Source organism: Pangasianodon hypophthalmus, chromosome 12 (genome assembly GCF_027358585.1).
Source record: "Pangasianodon hypophthalmus isolate fPanHyp1 chromosome 12, fPanHyp1.pri, whole genome shotgun sequence".
Lineage (NCBI taxonomy): Eukaryota > Metazoa > Chordata > Actinopteri > Siluriformes > Pangasiidae > Pangasianodon > Pangasianodon hypophthalmus.
The window spans coordinates 18,601,096-18,620,328 of record NC_069721.1 but is presented as its reverse complement, the minus strand read 5'-3'; the positions used below and the strand labels follow the sequence as shown (position 1 = coordinate 18,620,328).

Below are 19,233 nucleotides of genomic sequence, written 5' to 3'. Positions count from 1 at the left end.
GTAAATGTGTCACAGGTATAAATGAATCACCAGAAAGCACATTGTGAAAGTAGGGAAAAGTAAACAGACTTGAATTTGATCTCACTCCTTCCGGGAAGTAGCAAAAAGTAACAAGATCAAACATCCCGAGTCAAAGAGGCTTAGACTTGTGCCACACGTCACATCCATTATTAACACAATAGCTGAATATATAAATTTCAGGTCAAGATTTTGGGGCAATATCTTTCCTTTCTGGTACACATTGTGCTAATATAACAATTGAGACAATAAGAGGATAGCACAGGTACATACTTGGATGTAATTTTGGACTCTTCAAGTAATTTCCTGAACTCCTCTTTTGCATGCTGGAGTTTGTTCTTTCTCTCTTTGTATTCTTCTTTTATCCTCGCTTTGGCAAACTGATCAAAAATCTGCCAAGGAGAAGAGAGACAGGATTTGGATTCAGAAATGGGCATTAAAATGATAATATATAGGTTAGTAAGGCCAAGTTTCAAATGAAGATCTTTAACCCAGTCTTACCTGCTTCCTCTCCTCTGGCCCCAGGAGCAGGTAACGTGGGTCAAACACAATTTTGTGTAATTCTTTCTCCCATGTTGAGAATGCAGACACCTGATATTGAGATGGAAATACAAATATGTGCATGCAAGCAATAATAAAGGTAATAATATCACATGCCCAAGTGTCAGCTAAAATCTGTTTACTCTGGTTCATATTAAACTATATAGTGAGGAGAATTGATGTACATTGAAAATATTCTTTGATCTAGAGGGTTAATGCAGAGCCAGCGATCTTCATTATAACTCAGAAATTAACACTCAAAACTCACTATGAATTTTAATATGGCCCTGGAGCCATATTGAATGAAATGCACCTCTGCTGGAGTTCTTATAACTTCATATTGTTGCTTAATAAAGGTTTTGTAAAGTGCTTTTAGTGCACTCACCCCTCTCTCTAGGAGCATGTCTCTGAAGTGCGTGATCCGCAGTTCAAGTGGAAGAACCATCTGATTGGACGCTGTGCACCTCTCTGTATTCTCCTCCTCACTGGCAGATGCAGAATTACTAGCTGGCTCTTCCAATCTTAATTGGAAGACATAATGAAAAAGACATCTGTTCAACCTGTAGAGTATATCATGGGTGTTTTCCTCTAACTGTTCCAACAGGCTTCTGTTCTCGGCCTGCTATTTAATTAATTATAATTTCATTAATGTCAATCATACTCTTTGTAGAAATTACATAAAAATCCAATCTTACATATCACCTTCCAAGACAAAGTTGGCAATTCATGATCAAATCACTTCCTCAATGCAGTAAAATTGTGCTAGAGTTTATGTGGAAGTGGATCAGGACCACCTTGCTCAGGTAGTATTGGACCAGTTGTGTTGGTTTGCACCTAAGGTGACAAACCGGACCGAGGAGGTAAATGCACCAGAGTTCCATTCAAACAGACAAAACTCTGCATACATGTGTCAGGCGTTCCTGAACTTTTTTCATGTATCTCTTTCATGTATCTCAATCCCAAGTAAAGTTTAGGCAGCCTGACTGTTTTCACCACTGTGCTTGTTAAACTGACTTTCTACACAACATGATTTTTGCAGAAAGAAAGCTTAGACAAGGTTATATAATAATAAATAAAACAGTTCCAGTTCCGTCCAGTTCCACTTCCTTCCTTCCTTCCATCCTTCCTTCCTTCCTTCCTTCCTCCCTCTATTTCTGGCCTGATTTGACTAATTCAACATCCAATGGGTTTTTGATGTCGAAGCACTCTATATCACATACCGTATTTAACGATTTTTCTGCCAATAAGAGTCATACTCGTTGCAATGTGGGACATACTTGTTGCGCTTAGATTTTGAAATATGGTCTCCTTCATCATCATGTTCATCCTCATCGGCTGAGGGGGAATTTGAGCCGTCCTCTGCAGATAAAAAAATAAATAAATACATTTTTACGATAAAAAAAATAGATAAAAGGATACTTCATCTCAAAGCTTTATGAATGTGGTGGTGTGCTTTTAGTAAAATATGGAGCAATATATTATACAATATTTGCAATGCTTAGGAATGCATTATAAAGGCCCAGTAAATGTGCCATTCAAATAGTCTCATGAATCCTGAACAAATTGTTTATCTCAAGGTATGTCATTTTTTAAGAACTTTTTTCAGAAGCATATAAAAATGAAAGACAGTGCTGAAACTATCTAAATAACTAAAACCTGACAAAAAAGCAAGTAACAGTGTTTCTCTACTCATTTATTTTGCATTATAAAACACACACATTCATTCTAAAGCCATCATCTTAATATCTGACCATCTATGGTGAGCTTGTCAGCAGGCTAAATTAAAATTATGTAAAAAAAGAAAAATTTCATAATATCAATCAATATAATAAACTCTGATAAGTCTAATTCCATCTATCTTTTGTCTGAATTGAGAAGTGGAAACATCAATAACTAATCACTCAGCAACTGCAATAAGACTAAATCAATAAAAGCATACAAGCTTCAGGGAAATGTAGTCAGCCACGTAATAACTTCCAGACAAGATCTGAACTAATTCAATATGTGCCGAGGCAGAAACATCAGATTATCTCTTATTAGCTAATCTATGTAAACAGCAATCAATATTTTTTGGGGCATTATCCTTCTTGGCAAATAACATTATGTTTATGCAGGAATTGCAAGTAATATGAGTTTGTCAAACTGACACCTGAAATGGAAGGTTTGGGGTTTAACATTGGCACCCACTGATCAATTCCCTTATAGACACTTGTGTACCAACCTAATCTATCGTTAATTTGTCCTTCAATGAAATAATATGTTGGGCGATCTGCCCTGGTAACAGGCTCAGCACTGGCAAACTCAAAAGCACAATAATGCTGAACTCTAATGGCACCATGCCAAGCACACAACCTTACCTGACAAGTCCTTCTTGCGTTTATGTGGAGGATCTTCAATGATTTTGTTGAGGTCCCCCCGGTCTTTTAGATCCACTGGTTTCTCCCATACAGACAGCTGCATGGTGGGGTTGAAGAAGAAAACTCTATCATCTCCTGTCCAAACCACACACCTGCAAACACAAAGAGCGCTAAGGAGACTCACAATTTTACACACACACACTCACACGTACATACACGCAAACAAAGAGAGCTAAGGAGACTCATAATTACACAAACACACACATACACGCAGACACACAGTATAGCAGTTAGGTCAACCATGTCCATTTTATGTCCACTCCTTATACGTATTTATATGTGAATATATTCATACATTTCTACATATTTAGATGTGAATATATCTATATGTGAATATAACTTCTAAACTAAATATACAGCAAAATACGTAAATTTTCCATATGGCTTTCCCCAAAGAGACAGCTAAAACTAGTATCTAATTTAAAAAAAAAAAAAAAAAATGAAGTCTTTAATCTTCACAATGGCTTCAAAAGACATGTGTATAAGCAGAATGTAAGAAATAAAACACGATGGGGTACACTGTTCTATGATGGGGTGGTATGATGTGGCCTGACATGAAGTGAAATTATTGTTACCACCACGAAGTTTATTATTGTTCCCAAACAGCACATCCTGCAAGGTTTTGTTACTCATATAACACAGCAATTTGCCACCATTTGCAATGTTTTATTAATTAAAAAACAGCATGTCATACTTTTTATCTGTTTCTAGTTAAGTTTAATGATGTGGAACATCCGTGAAACAAGTTCATCCCTCTTCTTTCTCACCAGCCTTTCTTTTTGTCTTTTGTGCTGGAAAATGTTTCAAACTTTACCTCACACTGTTAGAAAGATCTGACATTGATGTCTTCTTCAAAAAATGCTAAATTAACATCTCCTTAAAAAAAGTCACCAGATTAATGATTACACAAAAGTTTTAATCCGTTTTATGTGGCGTGTCCTATATCCAAGTCCCTGTGTAATCTTCTATAGAAATGATAACGAATTAGAACAAGCACATTAATATAAACCATACAGCTGGAACTACTGTCAGAGCTGTTGTTATTAAAAAATAATAATAATCAACAGCTTCTGACCAATCAGACTCAAGCACGACTTTCACTAAATGGTCCAAAGTTTGTGTACACCTGACCATAACATTAGTCCCCCCTTTGCTGTTATAATAACCTCCATTCTTCTGGGAAGGCTGTCCACTAGATTCTGGAGAGTGGCTGTGGGGATTTGCTCATTCTGCCACAAGTGCATTAGTGAGGTCAGACAGTGATGTCAGGTGAGGAGGCCTGGGGTGCAGTTGGACTTCCAGCTCATCCCAAAGGTGTTCAGTGGGGTTGAGGTCAGGGATCTGTGCAGGTCACTCGAGTGTCCAACCTTGGCAAGACATGTCTTCATGAACCATGCTTTGTGCACAGGGGCGTTGTCATGCTGGAACATGTTTGTGCCCCCTAGCTCCAGTGAAGGGAAATTGTAGTGCTATAGCATACAAAGACATTCTATACAATTGTGTGCTTCCAACTTTGTTGCAACAGTTTAGAGAAGAACCACATATTTACATTTACATTTATGGCATTTGGCAGACGCCCTTATCCAGAGCGACTTACATTTAATCTCATTTTTTATACATCTGAGCAGTTGAGGGTTAAGGGCCTTGCTCAAGGGCCCAGCAGTGGTAGCCTGGCAGTGGTGGGGATTGAACTCATGACCTTCTGATCAGTAGTCCAACGTCTTAACCACTGAACTACCACTGCCCACATATGGGCATTGTCATACCACATACCACATATGGGTGGCATTGTCAGATGTCCACAGACCTTTGGCCATATAATGTGTGTTGTAATAATTTTTTTGAAAAAATATATATATATATATGTGTGTATGTGTGTGTGTGTGTGTGTGTGTGTGTTGTCTGTTCAGTGTTCACCTGCTGGTATGTTCTGCTTATTGAAGAAATCTGACCCCTATACTAAAATGAAACTCATTTCCACTCATAGCACTAATTTTATAGCACTTTTATGAAATTACTGTACAGTCTTAGAAAATGTAAGGGTCTTTGGTTATCTCTCTGGAGAACTCCGTAAAGGTTGTATGTAAAACCCTACAACAGTTTGTTTCTCTATCAGACAAGGTTGAAAGTAGAATCTTTAAAGGAAGATAAGAACACTTATTTATCCAAAGAACCCTTGAAAAAGTCTAGTCTCATCTCAGCATAACTGGAGACAATATAAAATCAATATTCAGTTTAAATATTTAGGGCCTTTCCTTTGAAAATTTCGTTTCATCTCTTTCTGTGCACATAATATATACAGCACCTATATGACTTTCAAACAAATCGTCTCGATTCAGACGTTTCCTGCCATGGACACATGATGCAGTGTTCTGGAGTGCTGAAAGTAATTTGATGTGACTTCATGCTGAGAATGACAAACACATTCTGACATTTTATTTTGACTCCTATCACCAGATCTGAGCACCCTGCTGAACATAGTCATGCCTGCTTTACTTAATACTGTAAATCCTACCTTTCAATAAAGCCAGCATAATCTATTTATGGCATAATTTATATTACAAACAGATGGTAGATGCCTGATACTTTGTTTGTCCTTACTATATTAATAAGATCACCAATAAAACTCCTCCAATCATGTTGTAACATAAAACATCTGGGCAAAAGCACAGCTTAAGGAGCTGACTCAGGACCCAAACAAACTCTATACCCTAAATCACCTTAAGGCTTTGTGCTATATGAGCATTGCAGGAGGTAGATAAACACACTGCAGCTTTGGCAAGAGTCTTACTGAGCCTCAGTCTTCCACAATATGTATCAACTAAAGCCTGTCGAGTGAATTTAGCCCCACAAGTCAACAAAAACTGACACAGACAAACCATTATGCCTGCTATAAACTGAATTTGTGTTGAGGGGAGAAGGGACTTGGTCTAGGGGCTGTTGAGCCAGAGGGAAATAATGGGCTTGCACTACACCAGTATTGTTCTGATTCAGATCTGAGATGGGGAGACATTAAGTGAGTTAAAATCTGCTGCTTAATTGTCTGCATTGTGGCACTTTAGATGCCACAAGTGCAGAAGAGATGGTGAGGATATTAACTTGTGCATATATGACTGGAACACACAACAGAGATGCAGCAACGATGTTGGTGTGAATTCTCTGAATTGTAAAGATTTAGGCACTGATATAAGGTTTGCACTTGTAAAACTGATAACAGCAAGAAAATGTACAAGCTGATTTATTAACAATGTTTACAAAGTGTTGTGTCTTTTGATTGTGTCTAAAAGAGTGAAATAGCATGCCTTACCTGTTTTCATTTTTGCCTTAATGAATATGCAATTTGGAATGTTTCTACTTAAAAGTGCAAAAAAGCACTGTGACAAGGCAAACAGAAAAAAAAATATATCACTTGAAGTGTAACTTGATAAGTATGAAAGAACAGAGACTGTGTGTGGAGGAAAGGCAGGTATTAAATTTGACCATTTCTGACATTTGAAGGCATAATTAAACCATTTAATAAAGGTTCATTTAAATGCTTATCTAAATGACAATATAATATTACCCAGTATGTTTGCCAATTGAATAGGGACTCGTGTTTCTTGTATTTCGTGTTCCTATCATATTTTAACACTTTTTTGATATGTCTCTGAGCCATTCATTACCATTATACCTAACACACTATTACCTATAGCTGAGGCAAATTTCACCTACTGAGATCCATTTGAGATCCAAGCTCACAATCAGGACATGCACAAACCCCATCTTAAAATTGTTATGTAACACACAACATGTCCACTAATAGCAAGTGCAATTTATCACATTGCACACACACATTAGCACAATTTCATTGGGATGTTAGTGAATCAGGGCCCTAATATCAATAATATAAGAAAACTTTAAATTATGAATGAATTACTAAATGATCACTTACCATGGTGATCCCGGCACTGGAGTGGATGCAACTGGCCGTTGGTCCTTAGGAGAGCTGTCAATATCCATGCTAATCTTAAATTGCTCATCCTACACACACCCACACACCCACACACACACACACACACACATATTCCGCATTACTATTCTACAGATGTGCACATTTATTTTTGAGATATAAAGAATCAAATAGCCCTGTTTTGTTTTAAATTGTTTTCAAATTCATTTTATGAATAAAAAGTAAATAAATCACAGTGACAGTCAAATCACTCTTCGAATCCACTTTAACAGCAATAAACCTTTAATTTAGCACAACAAGGCAGCAAGCCAAACGTAAATACTCCAACAGTCACCTCACCATCTTGAAAAGGTCTTATCCCCAATTAATGTTTATTTGCTGTGCACTCTTACTCCACTGATTATACAGACGTGAAGTTCAATTAACTTGCCTAGCACAAGGGTTAGGAGGCTAATCCCGAAATGTGCAGTAGATATTACTGTGTGATAAACGATTTAGACATGTTAAGCTCTCGACAATGGAGAGACAGCAGTCAATTACTAAAACCCTGGCTGACCAAATGACACAGATTACCGATTCTCCACACTGGGGGCTGCTGAACGGCAATGTGTCTGGCCAAATGAATCGGTGTTGTGAGAAAATTTTGCTAATTACAATGTCTGGAAAGGCCAATAAGTGGCATTGTGTACAAAGTTGAAAGGAGCAGGCCCTTTATACAGACTGGCACTAGCAATTTGACGGAACAACCATACACTTTTTTTTCTTAAAAACAGACACTTTTAAATTTGAAGAAATATAGTGGCAGTGGCAGTGAAGTTGTAAAATATATGTACAGTACAATTAAAGCACTTACAATTAAAACAGAAAGCAACCTAGCAGTAGAAGATTATAGATCTTGTTAAAGGCAGCTTCACAGTGTAGAGATTTGAACTAATGACCTTCTGCTATGTAGTTTGACACCTTAACCCCTGAGCCTCCTCTTCCCTCAACTAGTATATACTGATTCAACCACCTCTACCATTGAATTAACTCACACAAAAAGACAAATTTCTGTGCTTTACTAAATCGAAAATTGTAATATAATATAAACTTACATCCAACAGGGCCTGTGTTTTCCTAAAATATTCACTAAAGTAAAGGACACTAAAATGATTGATTAATTTTCAGATGTCAACATAAAGGGAATCTTTACCATTATCACTCATGTCTATAATGTTAGATATCCCTATGCATTGTGTTTCCTGGTATTTTACTGTAAACTAAAGCACTGCCCTATTTGCCCAATCATTTACAGTACAATACTGTAAAATAATAATAAAAGATGTTGAGGTTCTCTTTGGGAGTGACAAGGTTGGACAGGATTAGGAACGAGTACATCAGAGGGACAGCTCATGTTGGACATTTGGGGGACAAAGTTAGGGAGGCCAGATTAAGATGGTTTGGCCATGTTCAGAGGAGGGAGAGTGAGTATATTGGTAGGAGGATGTTGGACATGGAGCTGCCAGGCAGGAGGCAAAGAGGAAGGCCAAAGAGGAGGTATATGGAGGTAATAAATGAGGATATGAAGCTAGTGGGTGCAAGTGTTGAGGATGCAGAAGATAGGGATAGGTGGAGAGTGATGATTCGCTGTGGCGACCCCTGAAGGGAAAAGCCGAAAGAAGAAGAAGACTGTAAAATAATAATAAACATTATTTCGGGAGTTGAAGGCCAAGGATATGAGATGATATCACCAGTGCAAAGCTCAAAAGAAAGAACAAAAGAATATGAACTCTCCAAGGACAAAAGAACTTCCTTGCCACAACAAGTAGAAGTGTGGTTCATTGAGGACTATAGGAGACAAGATCATGTTGCAAACTTGCTGATGACACGTGACACCTGTTATATACACTCACCAATAAATTCACCAACAAATTCCTAGTATGGGTCACCATACTTGGCCACAAGTCACTTCACTTCACTTCACTTCACTTCACTTCAATTAGTGCCTAACTTTGAGTCTGTGAATACTGTAGTCTATTGTATAAAACACTGAACACACCTTCTGAGGATGTGTAAGACCCTGTGAGGAAGAGATGTCACTATTCTCATTTTGCTATGACTTCACAAAGACTTTTGCCTATATACTTGTATATATGGCAAGAATGACAATAAAACTCTTAAGTACTCAAGCATGCACTAATGAATCTAGCAGCATGAGGCTCTTGTAGCCTATGGACAACTTTTTTGATAGTAATCAGCCAATGTAAGATCATTGTATTCTTTAGGTTCAGTCACAAGACATCTGAAAGAGAGGAGCATCTTCCTCCAGTCTATATAACATGGTGCATTTACCACTGAAACTTTGCAGTACACTTGCCCAACCTATAAGGAGAGTCTTCTGTCCTTTCAGCACATACATATGATAATGAAGCCATCTTAATTGCACACTAAATTGGAGCACTTCTAATATTTCTGTTTGACTTTCTTTTATGAGCAGTTAAATTCAATTCATGCCAAACCCCAGATATGGAAATTAAATGAACTGCACAGTTGTGCCAATTTAGAGGCTGTTAGTGGTTACACTGATATAATGATCAGAAAGAGCTAATGAAGGAGAAAGTGAATGATGATCACAAACCTCGACTTTGTCCTTTGGTGTTGAATCAGAGTGTAGCACCAGTGCTCCTGTGCAGGATGGCTTCCTCAATTCCAGTTTGTTTTCTAAGGGGAAGTATGCAGATGTTAAGCTTTCTTCCTCCTCTTAGTTTTTTTTTTTTTTTTTCCAGTTTAAATTCTCATCAGTCTTAGGCATTCACTGTGCAATCAGCAGAGAGCTTGCATGTTAAACCACACTTCAGTCCACAAGAATGACAATGTAATTTAAAGTGGTGTTAAGTAGGCTAATTAAAGTACTTTAAACACGCAGTTGGTCCACCAATCAAATCTTCATTTATAAGCAATCTAGACAAGGCAAGTACAGAATGTAAATGGTGCAAAACATCATTGGACATAAAAGTTTGTGTGTGTGTGTGTGTGTGTGTGTGTGTGTGCACTATAGAAAATCAAAGTAATTCACATTCACTTGATCTGCCAATCATATATTCATTCATAAGCACATCTAAATGATCTCTAAACTCTTTTGTGGAACACAAGGTTGTTTTTTTCTTCCCTGAAAAAAGTTTGTAAAACTTAACCCTTTGAGCCACAGTCTAATTTTCAGTTTTTTAATATCTTCATTTCTAGGTTTCCTAAAGTCCAAAAGGAATGCACACTGAATAATTCTTTTTTAATCAGTTACTTAACCTATTCAGAGATCATGTGATAAAATTGATTATTAGCATATTTACAGTAGCTGTTCATGAATGATACACAATTGTTGCATATTTATCTTAGAGTCTGGAAAATGCAGAATTTTGATGTTGGGACATTCAATGGTTTATTAATGAGAAACTATTGAAATTTAGTGCAGCACACAACTATTTGTTCATTAATTTCTTTTAATTATCTCCTCCAAATTGTAGTATTAAATTGCTGTAGTACTGTTGTATTAAATGAATAACCCATAATCCTTAGCTTGTTCCTGGTTGTAACGTGGGGTTTGGGTTTTGTTGTTTCTTGTTCATTGTTCTCATGTCTTTTATTTTGGAGTTTAGTCATGGTTCCTGTCTAGTCATGTGTTCCTTGCCCCTCCTGTGATCTTGTCATGTGTTGCCCTTGTCTATGTGTCTTGTTCTGATTGGTTGGTTAAGTCATGTGTCCTTGATTGTTTGGTATATATAGCCCTCATGTAGCAATTGTCTCTTGTTGTGTATTAATGTTGTAACCTACAAGCTGTTTGTGTCTAGTCTGGCCAAGCCAAGTCAAGTCTGTCCAAGTTAAGTCAAGTCTTTATTTGTATTTTGGGTTTTCACTTTGTTAAATAAAGCTGCACTTGGGTTCATCACCACGCTAGCCTCGGTGGACTAATGTTACACTGGTCAATAAAACCGTGTTATTTTATATCATTCAAAAGGATATAAGGTTTTTGAAGGATATAAGGTTTTTGAAACTGAAATATAAAATGGGTACCATTTTTTTTTTTTTTTCCTGTTTAATTTTTTTTCTTTTTTTTCGGCTGTTGTGTTTGTCTTTTGGGTGATGGCTGACAATGATATACTACACTCCCCATCAACCCCAGCAAATTACATGACCCTGTCACATGCCTTCCTGATCACTCTCACCTTAGCACCCCTATTCAAGTTCTGTGTTTCTTTGCTTAGCTTCTGTTGCATATAGTTTGCTGTGTGTTTTGTGCTATGTTGCCCTTGCTCTTTACGCTTTAACAATGATCTGATACTTGACAAAATAACTAAGCAATTCCTTTTGAGACATAAAATGAGAAGTGTTGCTAGACCTAATGAAACTTTCAAAAATATGTTACCTGAATCATGTGTCACCTGAAAACATAACTTTCAATACCAATGATACCCAATTGTTGGTTACACTGTCCGTGTTATTTTGAAATCAAGAAGAGAGCATGTTTGTTGGCTTGTGAGGGGTTAATCAGTATCCGAGACTTCAGGTAAAGCCACTGTTGTACTTTATTTTATTTATCAAAGAATTCTCCAACAGAACTTCTATCTAAGTCGAAAATGTGGGGACTTTTCATTACAACTTGGAGAAACTTATCAAATCCATGGACACATGAGAAAGTACAGATGTCTCTGGCATTTAATCTTACTCTTTGGGGTGTGCAGACATTTGAACCTTTATAACCTCTGGTTATTGATGTGAAGCAATTCAGCACAGTGCCACTGCCGGAGCTCATTCCACAGCTTCTGGGGTTTATTATTGTTCTGTTTTCGTTGACATTTGGTCATTGTTCTGACTGCAAAGCACACCGAGGTTCACTTCAGGAGGCAATGGGTTTTCCATGTTTAAATCATTGCATTCAAAAGCTCCTGACTCCACTAAGACCTCTTAAGAAACCCTTTTGTTAAGTGTCTTTGTGAACACTTAATAAATGCCAATCTGTTTGGCTCAGGACTCGAGGCAATGTATGGCTTTACGTTATCTTGAATAAGAGTTAAGGAATTAATGTGAAAAGAGTCTTGGTGTACAATAAAACTTGGAGCGCTGCAAATAAAATGCTATTTGTTTCTTCTCCAGCATGATAAAATTTTACCAGAAAATCAATAAGACCACAAAATTCAGCAAAAGGGTATTTCACCACAATGATACGTGTACAAATTGCTTCAACAACTATCTGTTTATAGCAGCAAATAAATACAATGACAGTGCCAACTGAATTCTACTGATGTCTGATTATTAAGTTTTATCTGCCATTCAGTTTAACCAAGAACTTTATAATACTTAGGTCACAATTTGCATGACTCAGTACTTATAAGAGGTAACATAGTTAAAGTTATAGTTAGAGGAGAGATAATTGTTAATATTTTTATTATGTTATTTAATGTTAAATGTTGTTTCAACACGTCATCTTAACTTTTTGTTTAGGCTAGGCTATTAGTCAAAAATTCATAAAGCTTTTATCATAATATATATGATGTATTTTGTTTACCCATCCATCCATCCTGAATAACATTCACTCATCTTCCAGTATTTTTTCTTTTTTTAACTAAACCCTGTCAAACTAAGCTTTTTCCCCCTCATTTGTCGCAAAACTCTATTTTCAGAACTTTCTATTTTCTACTATTTATCATTCACCAAATCACTCACATCGCAAGGTCTGTCTTACACAGCATGCTATCATCTGCTCAGCTCTAACGAAAGGAATCCTCCATCTGACAGACAACAAACAAGGCTCAAATCTCTGGAATCCAACAGGAACATGATTTTGTCTGATGTAACACTGAGCCAAATGTGGTAGCAAGAGCAAATCATAGCAAAATATTTCTCATGATAGTGCCAAAGGGGTGCTGAACTACACTTTCCATCAACCCCAGCATGTCACATGTTTTCAATTACTCACACCTGTGTCTCGTTTCACTTTGCTTAGCACCATTATACACGTTCCTGTGTTTCAACATCTTATTGTCAAGCTTTTGTTGCTGTCACGCCTCTGCCTCCTTGCTCTGCGGAAGATGTCCTCAGTGGAACAAGGGGGTGGAGCGACGTCACTCTGCCTCCTTGCTCCGCTGAGGACATCCCCCTACCCCTCTGCCCTGCAGTGGACACCATTTTGGCTCATGGCCTTGCCATGGGAATCACTCCGTCTCCCTGCTCCGCCTCGGACGTCACTATGCCACTCGAGTCCACTACAGACATCGCTCTACCTTCCTACTCTGCTGAGGATGCTGCTCTGCCATGATAACATCAAAGGGGCGATGAGACTACACTTCCCATCGGCCTCAGCACGTCACATTTTCAATCGCTCTCACCTGTATCTCATTTCACCCTGATTAGTACCATTATATAAATTCCTGTGTTTCAGCATCTTATTGTCAAGCTTTTGTTGCTGTCGTGCCTGTGTGTTGTCGTGTGTGTGTGCCACAGCCTCACTCAGTCTGCATGTTTTCACCTTGTATCTTCTGTGTAGGTTTATGGTTCTTGTTTTCAGTTTTAGTTATTTGTTTACACTTTGTATAAGAAAAAAATCCTCCTCCTCTACAAATCCATGACAAAATTGTTTAACTTATGGATTTGGAAAGCATTTTGGAATTGAAAACCTAGCTTTCTTCATCTTGACAGATGTGTTTTGAGCCATCTTTTTAGAGTAAAATGTTCCTTCACATTCTTCCTTCATATTTCAAATGATTTGCTAAAAGACTCTGCCTTAATCTAAATATGGATGTTGTGCAAATGAAAGCTTTGTACAGTGTGCTTCATTAGCTCACCCCACATTAACAGAATAGATAAGATGGAGAAAGTAGTAATATTAGTCATTTTTATCAGCCTTCCAAAGTGTAGATGTACCATACTTGTAGATGTATTGAGAGAAAAAAAATACCCCTATTGATTTCTATACCTCTAGTTGCAATATGTGCTATCAGCAGTAAACTTGCAACAAATTAACAATGATTTTTGGTGAACTTGGTTGCTCTACATAGTCTGGCAGAAGTTCAGACAGTTCGATCGTCGAGGCTGAGCTCACCTGGAGCCTTTTTATCTTTCCAGTCACCAGTCAGAAGGGTCACAGCAGGGGCAGAGAGGGATCTCACAGCAGTGAGCTGTGTGGGCAGAACAGGACTCAGCAGACCTTCCCATGAGCCTCGAGGTCCTATGAGTAAAATAGAGAAAACAGACTCAGATTGTGCTGGAAAAGCTGAAAAACTCTCTCTCTCTCTCTCTCTCTCTCTCTCTCTCTCTCTCTCTCTCTGGCACTCACTTATTCCTTCTCTTTCTCATGCTGTGGAGGCATTTTGCTGACATAGTTTGAGTCCCCTTCGAGAGAAGAGTGATGAAACCTTTATCCTATGATGCAATATTTCTGTCTATTCCAGGATGACCCCAACCCCCCTATAAGGCATAAGAGCTCAATAAAAGGTATGATGAGAATGAAAATTATGTAAATCATATGCTATGGCCTTCACACTCTTGTAATCTCAACCCAACTGAACAACTATGTGCCTCTGTTGAGTTAATGTAGTCTTCCTGTCAGCTCGAATCAGTCTGACCATTCTCCTCTCTCATCAACAACGTGTTTTCTACCCACAAAACTGCCATTAACTGGATGATTTTTGTTTTGAATTTTGTAGCATTCTTTGTAAATTTTATAGACTGCTGTGCATGAAAATCCCAGGAGATTAGCAGTTTCTAAAATTCTCAAACCAGCCCATTACACAGTGTGTGTGTGTGTGTGTGTGATATATATATATATATACACACATACACACACACTCCCCAGCCACAGATAGATTATAAATATATAATCATTGCATAGCTTTTTTTCTTCTGTCATGCTGGAATCCACAGAGAACCCCACTTCCCAGAACACACTGCGGCATTCAAACATGGCCACTGCAGACCTCTCCCCACTGGCATGTTCACACTCACCCGAATACTGACAAGGCGCACCTGTTTCCCACACCCTATATATACACAGCGTTTCACAATAAATCTTTGCGAAGATAATGCTCAGTGTACACTAACCTGTCTTACCAAACCTTTGTTTATGTGTTTGCTGTCCTGGTTTCTGGATTTTGGATTTTGCCTCTTAATTGTTGCTTGCTTAATTCCTGACTTTCTGTCTGTCCCAGTTTTCGAGCTTGCTTAATGTTTTTTGGATCTGTCTGCAGTTTTAAAAAACCTTTCAAACTGCAATTACATCTGTCTCTGACTCTGTCGCATGACATCATCTAGGATTCTACAAGGATTTAATGGTTCTTTAAGGATTCAGTGGATAATTAAGGGTTCTTATCTTCCAAAATAAGGAGTCTACTTGAAACCTTTGCTGATAGGGAAACCCTCTGCTGTAGGGTTCTACATATTCTACATATAACCATTAAGGGTTCCTCCATATTGATGAAAATGAAGAGCCCTTAAGGGTTCTAAATTTCCTAAGAGTGTATCTACTGAATCCTTCATCATTCATTCATTCCATGTGCATGAGCTCTGACTTTACACCGCTGCCTGCCTTATCAGCTATCTTTCTCTCCCTCTCTCTCTCTCATGAATGCATCAGATTACTGCATCAAGGTCTATAGTTGTAGGATTCCTCCCTTGGAATGCATCAAACTTTCCTGCTTATGTGTACACTATATAATAATGATGCTTGTGATGTCCTTCATTACCATTAACACCCACCATATTTTTAGATCTTATTCTTAATGATTATTCAGGTCGGCCAGACATTTTGGTTTGGCCAAACATTTTCCATACAAACAATAGCTCATGGATTCTTTGCATGAACCTGTCAGTGATAGTTATCTGTGTTGGAACAGACTTTTTTTTTTTTTTTTTTTTTTTTTTTTTTTTTTTTTTATTGGCCTCAACATTTGTATTTTGTGTGGGCTTGTTTGGAGTTTTTAATCATTCATTACTATTTTTGGATAAACATTGTGTCCAAATCAATAACTGCCACCACTGCAACACAGCTATAACCTATTACTGTCTGTCAGGGGTTCAATTTTACCTTTATTTTCTTCCCCATTTTGTTTTTTTATGTGTTTACATTGCTTTTGCAATGTAGATAGCAATTAAAAAACAGATTTGCTGGGAATAAGGGGAAATTTTACTTAAAAATAAAACAAATGGTTTGCAAAAACCAAACTGAAGCTTGTTCCCTCTACTTGTTAAAATGGTATATTCATATTCAGTCTGAAAAGCCTACAGCTAATGTCAAACATAATTAACCTTTTCAAATATGACTTGATTATGGCTCTGACAGACCAAGAGAAAAGACGAATAAAAGGCTGAATTTTTGTCTGTTGAATAGAATGAATTATGAACAGCATCCGTCCAATTTAAATTTTAATCCAATAAATACAATTATCATAATTTAAGATTAACCTGTAGAGGGTATATAGGAATAATCTTGCTGTATGTTAAATCTGGGGTTTAAAATAGGAATATCTATTAACAAAAAGTACATTTTATACATATGACATTGAGCAGAAACACATTTTAAACCATCTGAAAGCTTAAGAGGAGTGTGTCACACCCTTGGGCAGCACAAAGCCATCATCAGAGACAATATCAACATGAAAATATCCAACGACATATCAAACTAGCTGTGTGCTGTTGATTACCTGTTATTTAACCGCACAAGTATGCCACCCCTCAAATATTGCAATAAGCCAGTAAGCAAGCTATTTGTTAAGATGTGCTATTGTGTTTTCGATTCTGATAGTGAGAAGGTGTTGATTCAATTTCTATTAGCTCAGACGGTGGTTCCTCATTCTTATAATGGATATATATATATATATATATATATATATATAGTAACAAGTTACACAGAAATGGTAAGATTGTATGGCAGATGTTCCACATATAAGAACGAAAAAAAGAAATGCGTAATTATTAATATGATGCCTTTTTTGTATGGAGATCTTTATTTATGGAAGGAGTCTTCAGTGTCAGCACTTTGTAACAGAAAGTCACTTTTTAGTTTTCTGACATGGCCAGGTTTTCAGGACAGAGCTGCACTTTTTTTTGCTTAATTAACTACAAGAGAGAGGAATAAAGAGATTCTGGTGAGGGAATGACTGTTTATAGCTGCTATAAGTGATAACAGGAACTAAATTGTTTTTGGACTTTCCTCTACATGTAACTATAAATGGATAAAATGTATGCAGTGTAATTTATTAATCAATAAAAAAAGGTTAATGGTGACTAATTGCCGTGGTATAAGATGAATAAAACACCTGAGAATCATCAACTTTAGGGTAGTATCACATTGCATCACACCACGATTTTTCAATGTTTAATACGTCTTGGATGTCTGACCCCAAATATATATTTTACATTTGCAAACATATTTATTTTCTCACATTATCTCACTGAAATTTGAGACTTCCATAAAAAAGTAGAAAAAAAAAATCTCTTTTTGATCTGTAATGCAATGTAAAGTTATGAAACATACTGACAACATACAGGGTTTCACCGAGCCATTTACACACAGTTGTTTGCATACACAGTCTAGGAAGGAACATCTTGTTTTATCTTCCAAAGAATCTCATTAAAGAAGGTTTGGCTAATTCATTATGCAAAGATGTGTTGCTTTTTTTTCCCTTTTCCTCTACGCACACACACTGTTTTTGTCATTGTCATTAGCATAAGAGAATCAATGCTAGATTTAGAACCAAAACTCCAGATAAGTTGATTTATCCCGGAATAATGAACTGTTAAATATATACTGTCTTGCTTTCAGCTATGCGCTTGCTACAAATAAGCAGTGGAATGTTGCAAGATGTTTGTTTTATGAAGGTGAACAGCTTCAGTTTAACACAGTATCTTCACTAGGAGAGGAGTGTGACAGTTATGGACTAAGCTCCATCCTGCACAGGGTAACAGACGGGAAGATTATAGGAGTGGGTGAATAGATGTGGGGAGAATGAAGGACGTCAGTGTTGAACAGTCAAACACGCACATGCAATTCTCCAAAGTACCTGATATTTTCCCCTGGCTCTGGCATATTTAGAGGATAAAAAAGGACAAATTTGCTCTTAAAGGCTCATTGGCTGCCTACATTCCTTTACCTTCACCTGCAGAAACTTCTAAAGGGGTCGATGGGCAGAAAAATCTTGGCTTTTTGATGTAAGAGCGCCTTTTAATGTCAGAGGTGATTTGATGGAAAGTGGAGACATTATCTTTATCTATTATTATTAAGTCTTTGAGTCATAAAGTCTGGAAGCTCTCTATAAAAGGCTTGATGTAAGAGAGAAAGAAACAAGGTCGTTTGAGAGGCTGAATAAAGACAAACCAAAATTCTCAGTAAAATCTGATGTGGAATATTTTTGTCTTCAGACTCCTATATTTAGAGGAGTCAACATATTTTGGGAAATAATGGGACAGTTCTTACTTACTATGACAAAAATCACTATCACATCCCTATATCTAATTGTCTAGCTACTACTTCTCTGTCTCTCTATGAGAATTTACTGCTTACTGACTTATTACATGCTGATGTCATTAAGTTTATACAATTTTGTACAAGCAAAGTCACTGGTTTATAGGAAAATAAGAGTTAGTAAAATAGTATAATGGTCATTTTTTATATAATATATGAACACTAAACCCACTCCCAACATCAACCATCAACTTTAAATCCTTTCATATACATGATTCAAGAAAATTGGTAGAAATTTGCAAGTGTGAGACCATGCCAAGCATGTTAAATACAGATTCGATTCTTCTTAAAACTGATTCTTCTAAAACTTTTCTCTTACTGCAGAGATCTTTTAATAATACATTGGAACACTGCATCATGCCAGTTCTTGAGAGGAAAAAGAAAAACATAATGGCACATAGCTTTATCCATTTGATGAATGACTGGCAATGAGTGGCAAGTTAAATGCCTAGCAGGGCCATTTCTCTGGAAGAATAATATATATTCATCATTCAAGGATATATTTAAGTCATTTGCATAATCTGTGACCTAAGAACTTCATATTTTAACTGATTTTCATCTGAACCCATAATGTAGTTGTTCTGCATTCCTGAATTTTGCTTCACAATCTTTTATACCACAGCACTAGTGAATTTGACATAGTAGTGTCAGCTAAAAGGCAAGTTACTGGTTTATAGTAATCTGCTCGTTCTAATATGTTATTGTTTCTATAGTAACAGTGAATTCACAGGGATTTGTATAGTGGATGCCATGTATAGTCCAAGCCTAACAATGAACAGATTAAACAATAAAGAATATATATAACATTAACATATACAGTA

The 19,233-nt window shown here is 37.0% G+C and overlaps 1 protein-coding gene across 1 annotated transcript in view; it reads right to left on the bottom strand.

Annotated features, from left to right (window-relative positions):
• tcerg1l (transcription elongation regulator 1 like) overlaps positions 1-19,233 on the bottom strand; it is a 90,242-nt gene that overhangs the window by 2,707 nt on the left and 68,302 nt on the right. The window contains exons 6-13 of the mRNA XM_026915614.3: positions 13,997-14,122; positions 9,542-9,624; positions 6,907-6,995; positions 2,916-3,067; positions 1,836-1,917; positions 944-1,079; positions 520-609; positions 292-410 (exon numbers count right to left, since the gene is read on the bottom strand). Coding sequence (XP_026771415.1) covers positions 292-410; positions 520-609; positions 944-1,079; positions 1,836-1,917; positions 2,916-3,067; positions 6,907-6,995; positions 9,542-9,624; positions 13,997-14,122 — 877 coding nt within the window. The remainder of the gene's footprint in view (positions 1-291; positions 411-519; positions 610-943; positions 1,080-1,835; positions 1,918-2,915; positions 3,068-6,906; positions 6,996-9,541; positions 9,625-13,996; positions 14,123-19,233) is intronic.